This window comes from Pleurodeles waltl, chromosome 4_2 (assembly GCF_031143425.1).
Source record: "Pleurodeles waltl isolate 20211129_DDA chromosome 4_2, aPleWal1.hap1.20221129, whole genome shotgun sequence".
NCBI classification, from domain to species: Eukaryota; Metazoa; Chordata; class Amphibia; order Caudata; family Salamandridae; genus Pleurodeles; species Pleurodeles waltl.
This window is the reverse complement of record NC_090443.1, coordinates 790,845,426-790,861,640: the sequence shown is the minus strand read 5'-3', so window position 1 is coordinate 790,861,640 and position 16,215 is coordinate 790,845,426. Positions and strand designations below refer to the sequence as shown.

Sequence of the window (16,215 nt, the reverse complement as noted above, 5' to 3'; positions counted from 1 at the left end):
ATGCCCTTTGGTTTGAAGAATACACCTGCCACTTTTCAGAGGCTGGTGAACACAGTCCTCCAAGGTCTGGAAGCTTTTAGTGCAGCATATCTTTATGATATTGCTGTCTTCAGCTCCACCTAAGATGACCACCTGGTCCACTTCTGGAAAGGTTTGAAGTCCCTGCAAAAGACAGGCCTCACTATCAAGGCTTCAAAGTGCCAGATATGGCAGGGGAAGGTGGTTTATTGGGGATACCTGGTAGTTGGAGAACAGATTGAACCACTACAGGGGAAGATCCAGACTATTTTAGACTGGTCTACCCCTACAACACAGACCTAGGTCAGAGCCTTTCTTGGTCTCACTGGGTATTACAGGAGGTTCATTAAGAACTATGGCTCCATTGTTGCCCCTCTTAATGATCTCACATCCAAGAAGATGCCTAAAAAGGTATTATGGAAAGCTAGTTGTCAGAAAGCTTTTGAGGAGCTTAAGCAGGCTATGTGTACTGCACCTGTCCTAAAAAGCCCAAACTACTCAAAGGCGTTTATTGTCCAAACTGATGCTTCAGAGGTATGGGTTGGGGCTGTGCTATCACAACTTAATTCAGAGAGTCAGGATCAACCTGTTGCTTTTATCAGTAGAAGGTTGACCCCTAGAAAAATGCGTCTGTCAGCCATAGAGAGGGAGGCCTTTGCTGTGGTCTGGACCCTGAAGAAGTTGAGATCATAGCTCTTTGGGACTCACTTCATATTTCAGACGGACACAAACCTCTCTTATGGTTAAAACAAATGAAAGGTGAAAACTCTAAATTGTTGAGGTGGTCCATTTCCCTACAGGGGATGGACTTTACAGTGGAACATAGACCTGGGAGTAATCACTCCAATGCAGATGGAATCTCCAGATATTTCCACTTAGACAATGACGTCTCATCTGGGCAAGGTTAGTCTTATTGTCCCTCGCTGGGGGGGGGGGGTTGTGCAGGAAAATACCCTCTTTTTGGCATGTTACCCCAAATTTCTACCTGATGTCAGTGTGGTTGAGTGTGTCACTGAGATCCTGCTAACCAGGACCCCAGTGCTTATGCTCTCTTTTCTCTAAATGTTGTCGCAGCATACTGGTAACCCAGTATTTCACCCACAATTGGCATACTGGTCACCCCTTATAAGTCCCTAGTATATGGTACCTAGATACCCAGGGCATTTGGGATCCAGGGGATCCCTATGGGCTGCAGCATTTCTTTTGCCACCCATAGAGAGCCCATCCAAAGGCTTCTACATAACTGCCATTGCAGCCTGTGTGAAATGGTGCATGCACCCTTTCACAGCCATTTGCACTGCACCAGGTCATTTATAAGTCACCCCTATTTCAGGCCTTCCAACCCTGAATGCTGGGTGCAGAGTGCCTGTGTGTGAGGGCACCCCTGCACTAGCAGAGGTGCCCCCACATCGTCCAGAACCATTTCCCGGACTTCGTGAGTGCGGGACACCATTTTGCACGTGCACTATACATAGGTCACTACCTATGTATAGCTTCACAATGGTAACTCCGAATATGGGCATGTTTAGTATCAAACATGTTGGAATCATACCCCAAGGCTTTTGCAAGCATTGGTTATATGATTCCATGCACTCTGGGGGCTCCTTAGAGGACCCCCAGTGCTGCCATTACAGCCTTCTGAGGTTTTCCAGACAGCCCCTGCTGCTGCCACCTCACAGACAGGTTTCTGCCCTCCTGTTCCTTGAGCAGCTCAACCCCAGGAAGGCAGAACAAAGAATTTCCTTTGAGAAAGGGATGTTACACCCTCTCCCCTTGGAAATGGGTGTTATAGGTATGGGAGGGGTAGCCTCCCATTGCTTCTGGAAATGCTTTGAAGGGCACAGATGGTGCTCTCCTTGCATAATCCAGTCTACACTGGTTCAGGGATCCCCAGTCCTTGCTCTGGGGTGAAACTGGACAAAGGAAAGGGGAGTGACCACTCCCCTGTCCATCGTCACCCCAGTGGTGGTGCTCAGAGCTCCTCCAGAGGGTCCCTGGGTTTTACCATTGTGGATTCCAAGGTGTGAGGAACTCTGGGAGCATCTGAGTGGCCAGTGCCAGCAGGTGACATCAGAGCCCTCTCCTGATAGCTGACCAATCCTCCTTTCAGGGCTATTTAGGCTCTCTCCTCTGGGTCTTTCCTCAGATTCAGATTGCAAGACTCCAGCAGGAATCCTCTGCATCCTTTACTTCACCTTCTTCACCATGAAGAAACTGCATCTGGACCTTCCAGGAACTCTACAACTGCAACAAAGAAGCAAAGACCACTTCTGCAACATTGTATCTTCAGCTCCTGCCAGCAACTGCAACTGTTGCCTGGGCGTGCATCCTCAGAGGACAGCCAGTCTTCAGCCTGCACAAGAAGACCAAAAGAATATTCCTTGAAGTGAAGGAGTCACTTCCCTGATTCAGCAGGCACCCCTGTGCAGTGACAACCGGTGGCTTGGGTCCCCTCTCCTGAAGAAGTGCAGAGGACAGCCAGTCTTCAGCCTGCACAAGAAGACCAAAAGAATATTCCTTGAAGTGAAGGAGTCACTTCCCTGATTCAGCAGGCACCCCTGTGCAGTGACAACCAGTGGCTTGGGTCCCCTCTCCTGAAGAAGTGCATGGATCCAGCAACACGGGTGGTGGACTGAAGTGGTCATGATGGTCCAGAAGTCCACTGTCCAACTTTGGTAGAGGTAAAAGCTTGCCTCCCCACGCAAGACAGTACACTTGTGCACTATGTGTTTTGCAGTTGCCAAGGCTTGTTGGAATCCTTCCACGAAGTTCCTTCTGCACTGTACAGCTCCAGCCCCCAGCACTCCTTCCTGTGACGCACAGCCTCCTGCGTGGTTCTCCAGCAGCATGGGATCTCTTTGTGTAGTGCTGCCTGGGCCTCCTTTTGCACCTTCTTTGTCCCCGTGCTGTGGGACTCCTGTGCATGAAGCCAGGTCTTCTGAGGGCTCTTTGAGATGCTGAGAGCCCCCTCTGTCTCCCGCTCCTGGGTAGAGTCCACCAGCTCCCTCCTGGTCCCGTGCAGGGCCATTTTCCGCTAACCATGAGCTTTGCGTGTGCCAAAGCTTGTTGACAGAATCCAGTGACGCAAACCAGACTGCAACCATCCATCCGGTGTGGAGCATCATCTGCACCAACCAGGAACCCGCATCCATCTTCTTGGGTGCAGTACTGACTGTTCTTCCTCACCTGTGTTTCTTATTTTGCACCTTCATCCGGGTTAGCAGGGGCTCCTGTTCTCCCTGGACTCTTCAGTGCTTCTTGGACTTGGTTGCCTTCTTCCACAGGTCCTCAGGTCCAGAAATCCATTGTTGGTGTCTCTTCTGGTTCTTGCATAATCTTCTTTCTCGTGTTCTTGTGCGTTCTAGGAATGTTACTGTGATTTACTCCTGCTTTCCTGGGTTCTAAAACTTACCTTTGATGTTTTCTAACACTCCCTGTGCCCCTCTACACACTACACTTGCCTAGGTGGGAAACCAAGTTTGGCATTCCACTTTCTTAGTATACGGTTTGTGTTCCCCCTAGGCCCATTACTAAGAATTGTGATTTTCACTATTTGCACTGTTTTCTAACTGTTCTGTTTTTACAGCTATTTCTGTAGACTAGTCTATATACTGTGTATATTAGTTAACTCATAAGGAAGTATAGTCTCTAAGGAATTTTTGGCATTTGTGTCACCAAAAAAAAGCACCTTTATTTTGGTAACTGAGTATATTCTTTCATGTATGTGAGTACTATGTGACTACAGTGGTATTGCAGGGGCTTTGCATGTCTCCTAGTTAGGTCTTGGTTGCTCATCCACACTACAACTAGAGAGCCTGGCTTCTTGACACTGACTTCATTTCACTACAAAGGGATAACTGGACCTGGTATAAGGTGTAAGTACCTTTGGTGCCCTCTACAAAACAGGCCAGCCTCCTACACTTGTGCAGTGAAAATCGATGCACAGCCTGCTCAAAACGATGCACAGCCTGCCACGTGATGAGAAACTCGCCGCACCGGAATGATGCAGCCCGTCTCCCTGAGTGGAGATAGACCAGAACTTCGACCAACCATACCGGATCGACGCACAACTGAGCCGGAACAACGCAGCCCAACTTCCTGAGTGGAGAATTGGCTCAGCACCTGCCGTGCGACAGAAACTCCGACGCATCGCCCACCGGATCAACACAGCACCTGTGACTTCGTCCCGCACACTGAGGATTTTCCACGCATCGTCCCTGGGCATCAAAAGGCCCTGCATCCCAGTGAGGATCCAATCCATAAATCGACGCAAAGCCCTTGCAGCGTGGGAAGAAATGATGTATCATCTGTGCCGCATCAGGAAGTACGACCCACGCCTTGCTTTTTCCACACATTTCCTCCTCTGTGGTCACGTGTGTGTGATTTTAACCCAAACCAGGTGCTTTGTGCATACAAGAGATAACTGTTGATTCTCAAAGACTTAAGACTCTTCTTCTCATTGCAAAATTGATATTTCAACTTGTGCTTATCAAATCTTGATCGTTTTGACCTTAATTTACTCAGATAAATATACTATATTTTTCTAAACCTGTGCTGTGTATTTTTGTGGTTTTCTCACTGTGTTATTGCATGATTTATTGCACAAATACTTTACACATTGACTTCTAAGCTAAGCCTGACTGCTCAGTGCCAAGCCACCAGAGGGTGGGCACATGATAATTTTTATTGGGTGTGACTTACCCTGACTAGGATTGTGGTCCCTACCTGGGCAAGGGTGTATGCCTCTGCCAACAAGAGACCCCATTTCCAACACCCAGGAAGACCCATTCAGTATGAAGATAAATGCAGATGTGACTGAGTGTCCTCTGTTTGTGGTTGTCTGGGTTGAATGCACAAGGTGAGCTGTGAACCAGAACAGACCAGACATGGATTGGAGACTGGCTGTAAGGCACAGATGGCAGCAAGTGCAGAGAAATCCCCACTTTCTAAAAGTGGAATTTCTAAAATAGTAATATTAAATCCAACTTCACCAGTAGCAGGATTTGCTATTACCATTATGGTAATACCAAACAAGACATGGCTACTCCTTCCAAATTAGAATCTACCACTCAAGAGTATATGAGGGCAGTTCTAATGTTAGTCTATGGGAGGAGCAGGCCTCACAGTAGTGAAAACAACTGCATGCGTTTCACTACTAGGACATGTAAGACACCTAAGCACATGTCCTGCCTTTTACCTACATAGATCTCTGTCCTATGGGTTACCTGGGGCCTACCTTAGGGGTGACTTATATGTGGAAAAAGGGGAGTTTAGGGCTTGGCAAGTTGTTTTAAATGCCAACTCAAAGTGCCAGTGAAACTGCAAACTCAGGCCTTGCAATGACAGGGCTGAGACATGGTTAAGGGGCTACTTAAATGGGTCGCACAATCAGTGCTACAGGTCCACTAGTAGCATTTAATTTACAGACCCTGGGCCCATGTAGTGCACTTTACTAGGGACTTACAGGTAAATTAAATATGCCAATTGGGTAGGAATCAATGTTACCATGTTTAGGGGAGAAAGCATATGCACTTTAGCACTGGACAGCAATGATAAAGTGCGCAGAGCCCCGAGTCAAGGCGATCTGCCAGTACCCTGATGTTAAATCAAAGGTACTGAGGAATTTGGCAGTGCCTAATGTGTCAATGAGCTCATCAGTTTAGGGAGTGGGTGTGTGCCAGTCTTTGTGACAGAATTGAGAATTCGGTAGTCCACACAGAACCAAAGTTCTGGTTTGGCACCCGGTGGGACAGCCTTTGGTACCAATACCACTGGGCTGGCACTGGGACTGCTAGAGATTTCAATCACCCATAAAGCTAGCATCTTGGCAACTTCATCCTTGATGCTGGCCTTCACCTTGTCGGACAAAATGTACATTTTGTTCTTTACAGAGGGACTGTCTCCCGTGTCAATGTTATGGACATAGAGGTGTGTGAGTCCAGGCGTGAGGGAAAACAGGGAGGAAAACTGCTCCAGTAACTGGTAGCAGTCACCTTGCTGATCTAGGGTCAGGAAGTCAGAGAGGTTGACACCCTCCACTGATCCATCACTTTCCTATGCAGAGAGGAGGTCGGGAGAGGTTCACTCTCCTCCTCTACACCCTCATCTATCACTAGGAGCATACCGACTTCAGACCTCTCACAATAAGGCTTCAGTCTGTTTACATGGAGCACCCTCAGGGGGTTCCTGGAGGTATGGAGGGCCACCAAGTAAGTTGCCTCCTCCTTAGACTCTTTTATCTCATATGGGCCATTCTAGCAATCCTGGAGAGCTCTGGGCTCTACTGGTTCCATGGCCCATACTTTGTCTCCAGGTTGAAACTCCACCAGAGTGGCTTTCTGGTCACACCAGCATTTCATTACCTATTCACTGGCCTCAAGGTTGCTTTTGGCCTTCTCCCAGAAGAGGTGCATCTGATTGCGGAGAGCCAACATGTAGCTGATCACATCCTGGGGGGGGTTTCCTGGGAGCTTTCTCCCACCCCTCTTTGAGAATGTTTAATGGCCTCCTGACAGGGTAATCATAGAAAGGCTCAAAGGGATCAAACCCTACCCCCTTCTGGGGCAAAGAGAAGGCATGGCAAGAGGATGTCCCACTTTTACCACATGGCCTCAGGTAGGCCTATAATCATGCCCTTTACTGTCTTGTTAACTCACTCAACTAGACCACTGAATTGAGAGTGATAGGATGTGGTGAACCTATAGGTTACACCACACGCATACCACATGGTCTTCATGTACACAAACATGAAGTTAGTGCCTCTGTCAAACACTATGGTGGTCATTACGACCCTGGCGGATTACTTCCGCCAGGGCCGCGGAACGCGGTGGCACCGCCGAGAGGCCGGCGGTGCCCCGCGGGGCATTCTGACCGTGGCGGCTTAGCCGCGGTCAGAGAAGGGAAACCGGCAGTCTCCCGCCGGTTTCCCGCTGCCCCCAAGGAATCCTCCAAGCCGGCGCAGCTTGCTGCGCCGGCTTGGGGATTCCGACTCCCCCTCCCGCCATCCAGTTCCTGGCGGTTCTCCCGCCGGGAACCGGATGGCGGGAGGGGGAGTCGCGGGGCCCCTGGGGGCCCCTGCAGTGCCCATGCCTACGGCATGGGCACTGCAGGGGCCCCCTTAAGAGGGCCCCAAAATGTATTTCACTGTCTGCCTTGCAGACAGTGAAATACGCGACGGGTGCAACAGCACCCGTCGCACCTTCCCACTCCGCCGGCTCGATTACGAGCCGGCTTCATGGTGGGAAGGTCGTTTTCCCCTGGGCTGGCGGGCGGCCTTTTGGCGGCCGCCCGCCAGCCCAGGGGAAAACTTGGAATACCCTCCGCGGTCTCTGGACCGCGGAGCGGTATTCCTGACGCGCAACATTGACGGGCGGCCTCCGCCGCCCGTCAATGTTGGAATGAGGGCCTATGTCTTTGGGGAACCCCACACAGGTAAAGATCCCCATCAAGGTTCTGGTCACTAGTAGTGCAGTCACCGTCCTCGGCGGGATTCCCTCTGGGTAGCGGGTGGCATGGTCCACAAAGACTAGGGTGAACCTGTTGCATATGGCTGTCTTTGGGTCCAGTAGACCAATTAAATCAATGCCCACCCTTTCAAATGGGGCGCCAACAAGGGGAAGTGGGATCAGCGGAGCCTTCAGCTTTTTCCCTGACTTCCCACTGGCCTGGCAGATGGGACAGGACCTGCAGAATGCATCTGAGGCTGTCTTCATTTGGGGGCAATAAAAGTGGGTGATTAGCCTGGCAAAGGTCTTGTCTTGCCCTAAATGTCCTGCCAGGGGGATGTCATGAGCCACACCTGGTAGGAAGGCCCAGTAACACTGGGGGACCACCAGCACACGTGCTCCCCCCATACCCGGAGCCTTAGGCTCACTATATAGGAGATCATTCTCCCAGTAAATGAGGTGATCCCCAGAGACTTCACCTGCTGCATGAGCTGAGCCCTGTTGCATCAAGCCCTCAAGAGTGGGACACTCTTTCTGCACTTTGCGGGATTCCTCAATGATGGGGCCAACCCTCAACTTACCAGTCAGCAAGCTCAGGAAGTTTACTTAGCACAGCAATGTCCTCCCCGTTTAGCTTACAGGCCTCCTCCTCAGGGATCCTGTCAACCTCCATCATGGGAACTTCTGGAATGGTTTCCGCGCCCCTTGCCCCTCTCCTTGGCAGCTGTCTGGGGCTTTCTTCTAGGCTCTAGATGCCCTTGACTTCCCTCCTGGGCAGCCATGGACTATGTGGTCATACAGAGCCATCAAAAACAAAGCAGAAAGGGCTAAAGTGTCGGGAACTTTAAGACGACACAAAAGGTCCTGTGTACGGTACTCCCATCAAGTTTGCCATAAAAAAGAAAGTACACAGTTCCAGAACAAACAAGATACTAACAAAACAAATAAAGAACTGTTGCGGGAGCACAGCACAGGGGTCGGTGTTCACCAATGAGTGGACATACGGAGCTTGGTATCTAGACCAGCTTGAACCACTGATGCTTGTCCCTATCCCGATGGGGCCCATCCTTTAATGTAAGGAGGGTTCCTGTGAATAACCCAACTATAGGCTTAATGGAATATGAGGATTAGGTAGGTTTGGCCCTGACGAGTCGCACTGATCTTTATTGACTTTAAACGCGAGAAACATGTTGACCTTTTGCTTGAGGCAGTATAGGGATCACTGTACTGGCACACCACACACTCTCTGTCTATAGGGATTGTATATATTGTTTTATTACTCTTTTGATTAGGGTTAATTAAACATTACAACTAATCTCCTTTCCCCTACACTATTGCTTTTAACCATGACAGGGTTTTAATCTCTATTAAACATGGACTCTTTATATCTCTAGTCATTTTTAACTTCACTCTTTTTTTGTACCAATCCCACATTCTAGCACTGATCACCCGGCATTTCTACATCAAAAGATCTCTGGCAAAGAGCCCCCTTGAGGGGCCCGTCAGGCACTGCAGTGCCGGCCTGATGAGGAGCAAAGCCCGATGATGAAGCATGTCACCAATTGGTGAGTGGGGGCTCTTGTTCCAACTAGATCAGACTCACAGGAACAGTTCTTTATTTGTTTTGTTAGTATCTCTTTTGTTCTGGGACTCTGTACTTTCTCTTTTATAGTCATACAGAGCCACTCAGGCAATCCCATCCTCTCGAAGTGAGACCTGATATCTACCTCCCTCCAGGTAGTGTGCCCTATGTCATTGCCTAACTGACAATCTACAGGCATGGCAGGACTCACAGCTACTTTCACAGTACTAGAGCACCCCCCACACACTCAAAAGGAACCAGAGCCACAGTAGATGGCTTTCTTGATTGTTAGAAACTATGACCTGGTGGGATGTATTTGAGAGCGCCTGCTCTGCTGACACCAGCTGACCCTTGACAGTTGTCATGCTGGCTATTGTGTCACGCAGAGCCTCCACCCATTGCCCAATAATGGTGACCCACTGCCTATACTTGGAAGTACTGGCAGGCATGTGGGCTTTTGGCACAATCTCTTCATCCCCCAGGGACACTAGGGTTACCGCTGTCTGCGTTTGTGCCAAGCTATCAGAGGGTTAATCACAGGCTAATTTCCTGCCTTTATGGTCCATCCTGATTAGGACTGTGGTTGTTGCATGAGAAGGGTTTTCACCCTCCTCAAACAAAAGTCCAATTTCTTACACTCTAGCACTGCTATCTGCAGCCCGTGATAGTGAGCTGTGTAACTTTTGAGTTTTTCACCCTGCACCCTCCACACAGACTGTCAGTTGCAAGGACATGACTGAAATTTACTGAAGAGGGGTAAGGTGGAACAATGAAAGTAAGTACAGTGTAGAAGAAATTAGCTATATATGTTTTGAAAAAGGATTAGCCTTACAAAATTGCATAATAAGATTTGTCATGGTACTTAGAGCCTGTAACTCTATAGATGTTTGTGCAAGTTAAGGTGAAAATGCAATGTTTTGCCACTACTGTTTCCATGGGAAGAGTGAAAACTCAATACTCCTTGCAAGAGTAAGGCTTGACTGACCACTCAAGAAAGCAATGGGGTATTTAGTTAGTGGCCCTTCAGAACCTCCCTATTTTTAGACATTTGCTGGAGAAATTGAGCTTCTAAATGTTCAATTGGTCTTTTTTTTTAAACAAAAAGAGAATCACTGAACTTGTAGGAGGAGGTTGGGTCACTCACTCACTACAATTGGAGGTAGGTATTTATGCCCCATGAAGTTCCATGTTCAGCTATTGTGACTAAGGAAGGATCCTGCTGGTGATAGTGAATTCTGGTTATACAGACACATAAAATTATATAACAACTTGCCTACGATTGAAAAATTACAGAAGTTCATAGAAGGTCTATAAAACCTTGACTATACAGAGTTCATTGTATGCAAAGAAGCTTGTGATCAAAGATTTATAACCAAACAATGAATTGCAGTTGATGACCAGACACTCGTTCAGTTCATTCTTATTACACTGTAAGTAGCGCTGAACAGATTTGAAAAGTGCTGGAAAAAATGATGCAAGTTCATTTTTTTTATTTTCTTGTGTCATTTTTTTCGGCCTTCCCCTCATGGGGGAACATCCCCCTTGCATGCATTATCCCTGGCTCAGGCATAATGTGGCACAAGGGTTTACAAAGTGGCGCAATGCATGCACTTTGCCACTTTGTAAAGATGATTCAGGGAAAATGCCACTTTAGCGCCACCTTACCGTCCAAAAAATGATGCTATGGCAGTGCTAAGGTGGCACTAGGGGCTCTTAAACCTGGCCCCAAAATGACCTGCTACTGCTCTCATGATCTGTGCTAGCGAGCAAACAGACTGAGTAGTACTATGTACATATGCACAGTGGCACAAAGGTGTGTGCCTGCTGTCTAGCATTGGACTTGTACTGTAAGCACGCCTTTCCATTACAAAATCCTCTGCCTAGACAAATTCTTAAACATTCCACACACTATATGCGTTCTGTACAGTGCAGCATAGATGCATTGTTTGCAATGTGTGGAGAAATGAAAACATTTGCCCTTCTTAGAGCCTACTTGAATGGGTATTATTTCCGACGTAGAGCGTTAATAGATTAGGCTTTGTATTAAAAACTATAGGTAGTTGTGCTGCTCCACCTAACACCCTTTGACGCAAAGTAGCACAAAGCAGAACAAAGTGCCATTTAAAGTGAACCCTTGCAAGAGTTTGAGCTGCATGTGTGACTTTGCACTGGCACAAACACATAGTAAGCCTGGCCTCCTGGAATCAGTGTACATTAGTGGGCCTTGGAGGTGCCATTTGTATTTTCAAAACCTAAAAAAGACTAGAAGGGTTTCAACTAATAAATTGTCGCATAAAAGTCGTATGTGACTTATTATATTACACTATAACCCTATTATTTTAATGGGTGAATCAGTCTTTCTTATTGCCACCACCACCGGCCACAATCCGTCCCTGGAAAGCATAAAGCAATGTTTTTCAGTTTTTTACGGAAAGACATATTTGTCAAATGTGATTTTAGCGTCTTGTTTGTTGGCTCTCTTTACTGGAAAGCGCATCTGTGGTGGCTCGTTCTCCACTGAGGGTGGGGAGACTCCACTCCCTCCCTCCTCGGGCAGCCTGCCTTCCGCAATCCCCAGATGAGCTCCCTCTCCCTTCTCCACTTCCTCCCCTCGTCATGCTCGTGCAGCCTGCCTTCCGCAATCCCCAGATGAGCTCCCTCTCCCTTCTCCACTTCCTCCCCTCGTCATGCTCGTGCAGCCTGCCTTCCGCAATCCCCAGATGAGCTCACTCTCCCTTCCCCAGGTCCTCCCCGCGTCATCCTCGTGCAGCCTGCCTTCCGCAATCCCCAGATCCAGTGGCAAGGTTCATACTGCAAGGATTGAAATTGGGGCTCCAGCCCCTAGTTTGTAAGTAAAAAAAACACAGAGCCACCAATTGTGTGCATTGGGCCGGCCCTCCAGCCTCTAGGGCGGTGCAGCCACTACACCTGCCGAGGTATTGGTAGTTAAACTCCTGCCACGTCCAGCTCCGTCGTCATTCTATAACAGTCTGTTTTTCTTTACCCTCAGCTCGGTTTACTCCGGTCTCCCCACTGATCGATCCCCACCTCTTCCTCTTTTTGCAGTTTTATACAGCCCAAGCTCGATTCAAACGTACTGGAGCGTTTTACACGAGCACCAGTTACATTAAACAGGGACACATTCATTTTTTGTTTGTTTTTCAGGCACATGGAGATAAAGTGATTTGCCCAGAATCACAGGATGTTGAGCTCAAGCCCAGACTCCAATCTGGTTCCCAAGTTTCCCCAGTGGCAACTGTGGCCATTAGGTCACATCCTTCTTGTGAAATGGTGCTACGGTGCTACTCAACATGGCAGCCAGCATGCTGCACATACATTGAACACACAAGTTCACATACACACTACGGTTGTCCAGACATAGAAATGCGTACTGGACGGTAATGCTTGTAGTACAAATTCTATATTAGACAGAGCACATTTACTTCTTCACCAGGTGCCAGGCTGGGTATTGTGCTAGACACTCTCGCTGTAGCACCACCGCATGGAATGACAGCAGGCCAATCTCAGAAGATATAGCTCCGTACCCTGCTTTTCTCCTTGTGCAACGCAGCACGTTGTATTTGCAATAAAAAAACTATAAATCTGTCCCTTAGTGCGATGCAGCTCTGTGGATGCGAAGCTGCATGTATTCACACCCTGCGGTAAATGAATTCTTTTTTGGGACATCACAGAACTGCAACCCAAGTTGCTTTACTGCATTTCCCAAGGCGAAGACATCAGCGCATAACCATATTTATTTTAAAATATCCATAGTAATTAATACACGCCTTTACTGCAAGTTTCATCCCCTGCGCTGGCATACAAACAGGCACTTTTTAAAAATGGGGGATAGGTGTTTGTGATATCTATAGGTTTTTCACTGGAAGATAAAATCATATGCCTCTGCAAATGTTAAAACCAGTCACACATGGCATTTGTGCTGTACAGTGCATCACATGTGCAATGCACTGAATGTTTGCTTAAAAAACAAACATTTCTCCAAGTTAACTTAACTCCTGCTTCAATGAGGATTTATTTTTTCAACAAAGCCTAGTATACTTTAGCATATTCGACTTTGTGTCAAACACTGTGGATGCTTACAATGGAATACCTGCATTTCACCGAGTAATGCGCCTTGATGCAAAGTGGTGAAATGTGGCGCAAAGTAAAATTTGGCGCTGAAAATTGCACTTTTCCAGCCCAAAGTCCCTTTTGCACTGGAAGTCAAATCCTTTAGCAAGTGTCTGTGGCGCTTTACTCGCTCTGAGTGAACTTGCGCTAGCGCAAGTACTTAATAATAATAAATCTGCCTTCTCGCATGTAATCACCCTCTGGCTGCCGCTGTGTGCACCAGAAATGGTGTCACGGACTTAGATTTTTCTCGATTTTGCCACCCTGTTCATAGTTTGCCCTCAATCATTTCTCGTGCCCCACGGGTGTCAGCAACATGCAGGATTGGGAGTGTGCACAGCACTGCCAAGGATCGAAAGGGGCAACCAGACTCCTCCTAATGCCAGCGCCCACCCTCGCCCTTCCAAGTGCTCCAGTGGATGGGGTATGAAACCGATGGGAAGTGAGTGCTGCCTATCTCAGGGACACTCGAGAACTAACATGCACACTGCTGTGACGTCGTAACACTGTCCGTGGAGCTATGACGGGGAAGCGTTTGACCAGCTACGATTCCTTCACGGAGAGACACACCTCATTGGAAATGACCAGTCGTGATGTTAATAACAATAGCAACGTATCACCAGCAATCTGACACACCATTGGCGTAAACAAACGTATTCCCCCTTTGCCCCCCACCCCGCCCACAGCAAGTACATGGAGAGACCCCCCACCGACCTCAGTCAGGAGCTCTCAGGCCAGGGTACTGTGCTGAAGGGGCCTCCTGGAGCTCGGGGGCTCCCCGCAGGGAATGCGGGGCCTTTGGTACACCACTGTGACACACTCTCTACGCGTTCTGCAAAGCGTCCTGATGACAAACTTTGAACGAGTGAGAGACTGTGTCTTCGTGGGTGTCAGAGAGTGAGAGAAGACTTGCTGGCAGATTCAGGGCGACGCACGCTCAAATACAACCTACTAGGGACCTAACTCCTGTCTCGCCAGTAGATGAGGCCGAAGGCGGAGAGAACATACATTATACAGCTGCCGTTGGGCAGGTACTCGTGCACAGTGGCAAATGCTCAACATGGACCCAGGGGCCAGACTCCTTTCTCACCAGCATAGAAGACCAGCAGGCGATGGGCAGCCGCGCGCGTGATGCCCAGCTGCAGGTAGCATCCGATGACACTTAAGGCGAACAGAGCACACAATACATACTTACATACATGATGCGCAGCTGCAGGCTGGCACATTCACACGGAGAGTGCCACATGCCAGAGTCACCAGCAGAGACCAGACCCAAAGACCACACACATGATACATACATGATGTCCAGCTGCAGGCTGGCTCTACCTCGCGTAGAGTGGCACATGCTCACAAAAAAACATTGCCAGAGGGACCGTGACTGGCGCACCAGAAGAACAGACGCATGATACATACATGATGCCCAGCCGCGGGTTGCATTGAATAAGACCAACTGGCAGCTAGCACAGACATGATACCCATATCCAGGATGGACGATACACTTGCTGGGCGGATCAAACACACCATGCCAGAGTCCCGGCGCCTGACTCACCAACAGAGGAGACCAGCAGGCGAAGAGCACACACATGATGCCCATCAACTGGATCAGGGTCTCCATCGTGATGCGCTCCCACTGCTTGCTGACCTGTGAGGTGGCGCTCTTGTTCCTGCAGCGGGCCACCAGCGCCCGTATCGTGACCAAGTTGCAGGAGAAAGTCACGATCAAGGCCAGGAGGCCGAGGGAGGCAAAGGTAGAGGCGAAGAACGTGTTCCCTGGAACGTGCGTGTCTCCCGTGCTGATGAAGCACCAGGTGCCCGGCCACTGCACACTATACTGCCCCACCCCGGCGATGGGCAACATGGCGAAGGCCAGCGCTCCCAGCCAGATGCAAAGCAGCACCGTCTTGGTGGCCCCAGTCTTCATGTGGCTCGAGTACCAGTGCGGGGTCCTGATGGCCAGGGTCCTCTCAATCGCCATGACGCTAGCGATGAAGAGGGGGCAGAGTCCGAAAGTGGTCATGCTGAGCCCGAAGAAGGCGCACAGTTGGCCCGAAGGGTCCACGTGGCTCCACTGCCGGCCGGACAGGTAGACGGAGATGACGATGGGGCTAGTGAGTAGCTGTCCCGTCAGATCAGTCATGGCCAGGGAGCCGATGCACAGAAGGAAGGACCTCTTGCGCTTGTTCTCCTTCTTGCTATAGGACATGTAGACCAGCAGCATGGCCAGGCCGTTGCCCACCATGCCCGTAATCATCATGGTCAGGGGAAAGACCACGGACACGGAGCCGCAGTCCTCGGGCTTGGTGGCGTTGTTCTTCTCCTTGGGCATGTTGGAGGAGCTGGGGTCCCACATTCTCCTGTTGCTGGAGTTAGCCCGAGCGCACGGTAGCTGAGCCTGGGTCATGCTGCTCGGGGGCGGGCAGCGCGAGTCTGTGCGGCTGCTGCCACTGCCACGACAGGGAGGGGCACATTCTGCTCCCGCTGAGCCTGTGCAGGAGGCAGGCGAGGGCGCAAGCCCAGGGTATTTATCTGGAGTGGGCAGGTCCAGGTGCTGCGCTCAGGGGCGGGGACTGGCACTCATAGTTCATTGATCGGTTGCAGTAGCACAGACACCTCCGGCCGCCGCCTGGAGAGAGCATTGGGACAAGAGTCCGGTAAGCAGTGGTGAATATAACTTACTTTTCTTGTATGAGAAACCCGATCATTATTCATTTTATTTAATTTTCTATAGGCGCTCTTCAGACTTTTGCTAGGGCATCAAAGCTTCTTTGTAAGTGATTAGAGAGACCACGGCTCACAACTAGAAGGGAAGCAAGTACGCGGAATAGGTTTTGCAGAGAAGACATTGATGAGCCGACGGAGACGTTAAAAGCTGATGACTTTTCAGCGTCGTACACTAATCGCCAGGGGCAATAGTAGTTGTCGCAAAAAATCAAAAACACGAGAGTATAACAATTTTCAGAGTTTAAGAATACACACAAAATCTTGCCCCACTCTGGAGAAATTAGCTCGCAGATCACTTTCATACGGTTTATCTTTTGG

General features: G+C 49.2%; 1 protein-coding gene across 1 annotated transcript in view; it reads right to left on the bottom strand.

Moving 5' to 3' along the window:
- The window catches only part of PTGER3 (prostaglandin E receptor 3), a 186,089-nt gene extending 170,422 nt beyond the window's left edge, over positions 1-15,667 (bottom strand). The window contains exon 1 of the mRNA XM_069232444.1: positions 14,726-15,667. Coding sequence (XP_069088545.1) covers positions 14,726-15,577 — 852 coding nt within the window. The 5' untranslated portion in view covers positions 15,578-15,667. The remainder of the gene's footprint in view (positions 1-14,725) is intronic.
- Between the last annotated feature and the right edge of the window lie 548 nt (positions 15,668-16,215).